Genomic DNA, 4,421 nt, shown 5'->3' with positions numbered 1-4,421 from the left:
ACTGTGTATGTGTGCGTTTGCTTTACTTTTTTTCCCGTCGTATTTTTTTATTTTGATTTGCCTTTTTTCGTTTCTTTTCGCTCCATCATAACATCCGTTTTTGACTCAGTCACCCATCGCCTTTTTTTTCTGGTGGTGGTGGTGATGATGGCCGTTTTTACGTCTTATTTTCTTTTCCTTCGCCTATGCACAAGGACAGGAAAGTCGCCCACACCAGTTTTTATTTCAGTGACCTTCCAAGTGAAACAGAGGGACGTCTGTGCCAAAGCTTCCTCATTTTGACGTCAGCATCTGAAAAAGAGGAAAAATGACATGCAGACCCCACACGGCTGCTACCTTGGTGCGTGTCACTGCTGATTCACGTGCGACCAAGCCCCGGGATACGGCGGCTGAGGATGGGAAAGCGGGAGCTGCTGGTGGTACAACACGCCTCGTTGCTGATGCTGCTGTGCCATTAAGGCCGACTCCAAAGGCTGTGGCTGCATCACAATTGGCGGTGCCGTGGGATACGACGAGGCAAGAACAGGGCAGTACGTTAACCGACCATCACCCATCGCCACAAGCATCATGGGAACCTGCTGTTGCATCGGATTTTGCGGCATGACCACTGCATGGGACTCCATGCGTGGAGTTGCCGTGAGTTGTGGTCGAATAGCGGAGTTCGCTTGTTGGTAGAGAGCTGCACTGCGTGCATCCCGTGCAACGCCCATTGAAAACATTTGAGATGTCACTTGATGCGGCACAGCACTGACGGATTCTGGAAAAGTCGTAGCTGAACAGCCTGCAGCTGCAGGCGCAATTGCACCAAGAGGTGGGCCTTCGTTCTCCACAATAGGCCTCAAAGAATTCACATTCAAACAACTCTGTGCGTCTTTTCCCTTAGCGACTTCGGCACGCCGTTCCACATCAGTGTTGCCGGAGGCCGATACACGTGGCATATATGCCTTGGCAAAGTTCTCCAAAGAATGAAGTGTGGCCTGTGGAATGTAACGCGACGACTCAAACGTCGGTGTAACTCTAAGCCCTCGCGAAGAATTCCCTTCCGCTTCGCTTTCGGGCAGTGACGCAAGGTGCAACTTGCCCAAATCCAGAGAAGCATCATCATCCCCTTGTGATGAGACACAAGAAGGACATTTGTTCTTTTTAGATGAAAAGCACTTGTCCTTCTCACTCTTCGTCGATGACCGTTGCTTGCTCCACGTCTGTTCCTCTCTTGGAAGCGTCTTGACTGCCGCAACTGTGAGTGAACACAAAGAAGTTGTTTTCAAATTGGTTTGCGCGGATCTTGGCTGCGGAATGATGACGCATGTGCTTTCACTTGAAACTGTATTCCCCTCATGCAGGTGCTCATTATGTGCTGCCAATCCCCCGTGAGACGCTGAGGCGGAGCTCGAAATAATAATCGCCGCCGCTGCTGCTTCTGTCGCACGCCGTCTATCCTCCGCCCTTTTTTCATGTGGAGGTAGTGGCTTCTGGAACTTCGTCTCAGCGGCCGCCACTTCCCCACGTGGCAAGGCTTTCCTGACCGCTTGTCCTTTCGGCCCAGTAACTTCGGGGCACACCGCCTTAGCGGGAGGGACCCGCGAAGGAGGCTGTGAATGAGAAACAGCTGCAGACTCCTTGTGAAGTGCCGTTTTTGTAGTAGTTTCCTTGCGAGCGTTTGTCGCTTTCTCTGATGCGGCGCGACGCACGGCAGAAGCTGTGACTGGCGCCTTATTGCGTACGACGGTGGCGGACTCGGGCGGCGCCTTTGCCGAAGTTCCCTTCAACTCACGCAGGGGCAAAGTATGCGCCACTTTCTCCACCGACTGCAAGGAAGGGGGTTCCTTCTCAGAGAACTGAATTTTCTCCACGGCCACTGCTGCGACACGCTCATTGCTTTTGTGTTGTTTCCTGTTTTCACCCCTCGTTGGAGAAACACGTCGTGGCGTTTTCTTGCCCTTTCCAGCAGCGCCGCCTCGTCGCTCCTCACTGCTGGCAGTACTGCTCATTTGCAGAGGCGATGATAGCGCTATGGAGAGCGAAGAGGGCTCAACCTTGGACGAGGAATTCGCGGCAGCAAAGCGGGGAGCAGCATTTTCGTTGACGCTTCTTCTCTTTGTCTGTGACGTGAGAGGCACAAACGGTGGTTCTTGCTCAAACGCGTTGATTTGCACAAGCTCCTTCTTCACAGGGGGCGTCGTGGGTCGGGCCTCCTCCGACGCGGTAAGCCGAGGTAACCGCCTGCCATCGTCCTCATCCTGCGTCGTCTTCGCGTCTATCGTTTCCTCCGCGGTGACGTCTTCCCCTTCTTCCTGCTCTGAGGTAGTGGAACTCGCCCGAGGCTCATGCGCGCCTTCACACGATTGGCGCTCTGAAACGGTGTTCGCGTCAGAGAGAGACGTCAAAAGCTTCTCTGAGGCGCCGGCCGAAGGCGCCGCCGTGCCCTCTCCACGCGCTTGAGCGCACTTGTCAGGCTCCACGGCGCCTATCCCCGTGCCGGTGGAGGCGCCCGGCGTGGCATTTCCCACACGGCGCAAAGCAGATGACGAGCTCGAGGAAGAGGTCGAGGGCGAGGCCGATGAGGGTGACAACGTAAAGGATGGCGCCTTGTCGCCGCCACCAGAAGTTCTCTTCCCTGGGAGTAACGTCGTTGCGAACGTCGCGGTTGCCGCCTTCTCCAGAGCGATGGAAACCGACGAGGCGGTGTTGTTGTGGCTTTTTTCTCTCGATTTCTGCTCCGCCCGTGTGATGGATGCCAGTCTTGACACGCCGTTTGGCACCACGCCAAACGCCGCCGCAGAAGAGACTACAGGCCACTCCCATCGGTACACGTAGAGGGCGGTGAAAGTCATGAAGAGGCTAGAGGAGGTAATGGTGTTGACATACAGTAGCTTCTTGTTCCACGTCATTTGCAGCGCATTCACCCCACTGCGATTTACATGCCAGTACGCATTCACAGCCAGCATCCCTAGCCAAACCATCACCAGCGGCAGTGACGAGTGAACGCGCCGAGGGGAATGGGCGGCCATGTAAAGGACAAAAAATGCCGAAGACATTCCATTCGCAGCAAAAGGTAGTGTGTCGGCGGGTATGCAGAAAACAACAAGGGTGGCAACGGCTAGATACATCGCAAGGCAAGCGACGGATTCCCGGAGCATGCGTTGAAAATCATCCGCCCATCCCTCTCCGAGAATAGCAGAGACAACAAAGAACGCACAGATAATGCCCGTAAACGAGGCTTCAGAAGTCCACTCAAACATCATGCTGGAGAACCACATGCATAACGCCATGCAAAAGTTAAATCCCAGAAAAAAGAAGTAGTCCGCCAAACCTCGCAGCACAGATGATAATCCACTAAGAGGTGTGTTCGCAACACTTTTCTCAAGAACCCTAGGTATCATAAGAACTTTCCAAACCCCTGCGCGACGAACGCGTTGAAGGCATTGCGTTTCCGTCAAAAATAGGGTTAGTGAGAAGGCCATACCAAAGCTTGAGTACACCCTATACACCCATGAGCCCTGGCCTGAAAGCATCAGAAAAGTATCTCGCAGCGAGTACGCGGGACACCAAAAACACGTCGCAAAAACGTAAATTCCGATGAAAAGCACCAGCAATTTTGGCCCAATTCGCGACCAGTGAAGCGTATTCGCCAGGAAGAGCGCCACTGAAGCTCTATTAATGTTTGTAAGGTCAATCGTGAGGATAATCACGATAAACCATACAAACAGCTCCAATGCAAATGCCGTTCGAGGTCCTATACGTTCTTTTTGTTTCTGCTGCAGCCCACCATTGCGCACGCCCGCGCCCAGTGTGCTGTGCACGCGATGCGCACACCCGCCTCCGCTTGCCGACGCCATGATTTCATCCCGCTTCATCAAAGCCTCGTCGTCCACAAGGATGACGCGCAGGAGCAGGATCGCCGTTTCCAAAGCAATCGGCGAGCATCCCCGGAGAATTGTGTCGTACCCACGCATATAAATGCAGAACGCCCACAAACAAATAATGACGAAGCGCCACAAAAAATCCACTTCCTCATCCGGCGCCGCTGAAATTAGAGAGACATCCTTGCGCATCGCAAAGCGACTCTCAAAGAGCTGCAACGCCGTCTTTAGACCCTGCGCGGCAACATGTGTCATGGACCCTTTTCAGACTCGAGTCCAATCGCAAATGTCGAGCTCTGCTCAAGTCCACCGAAACGAAAAAAAAAAAAAGTGTGAGGGCGATGTTGTGCCGTGTCTGTACGTGTTTGTGTCCGAGACAGCACCGTCACCGTCCTATTCTCCGAGCAGCCGCGGGGGCCCAAGACCGGTGTTTTGACGGGTAACAGAAAAACAACAAGCAAACAAACAAAACGTGACTCAGGAGGAGACAATCAACTAAGCAGAGGTAAAAAAAGAAAAAGAAAGAAAACAATACCACTGATGAGAAGACTGTGCAAT

General features: G+C 53.3%; 1 protein-coding gene across 1 annotated transcript, besides 2 other annotated features; it reads right to left on the bottom strand.

The window, feature by feature from the left end:
* Positions 1-16: 16 nt before the first annotated feature.
* Positions 17-79: a sequence feature (A-rich).
* A 268-nt stretch (positions 80-347) lies between these two features.
* Positions 348-4,118, bottom strand: Tco025E_09219 (uncharacterized protein; the record flags this gene model as incomplete). The annotated part of the gene is made up of 1 exon (XM_029376043.1): positions 348-4,118. The coding sequence occupies one exon, from the start codon at positions 4,116-4,118 to the stop codon at positions 348-350; it is 3,771 nt and encodes a 1,256-aa protein (XP_029223837.1).
* Positions 4,119-4,304: 186 nt separating this feature from the next.
* Positions 4,305-4,333: a microsatellite.
* Between the last annotated feature and the right edge of the window lie 88 nt (positions 4,334-4,421).

Source organism: Trypanosoma conorhini, assembly GCF_003719485.1.
Source record: "Trypanosoma conorhini strain 025E chromosome Unknown Tco_14.4_contig_01023, whole genome shotgun sequence".
NCBI classification, from domain to species: domain Eukaryota; phylum Euglenozoa; class Kinetoplastea; order Trypanosomatida; family Trypanosomatidae; genus Trypanosoma; species Trypanosoma conorhini.
This window is presented reverse-complemented; position numbering and strand designations above follow the sequence as displayed.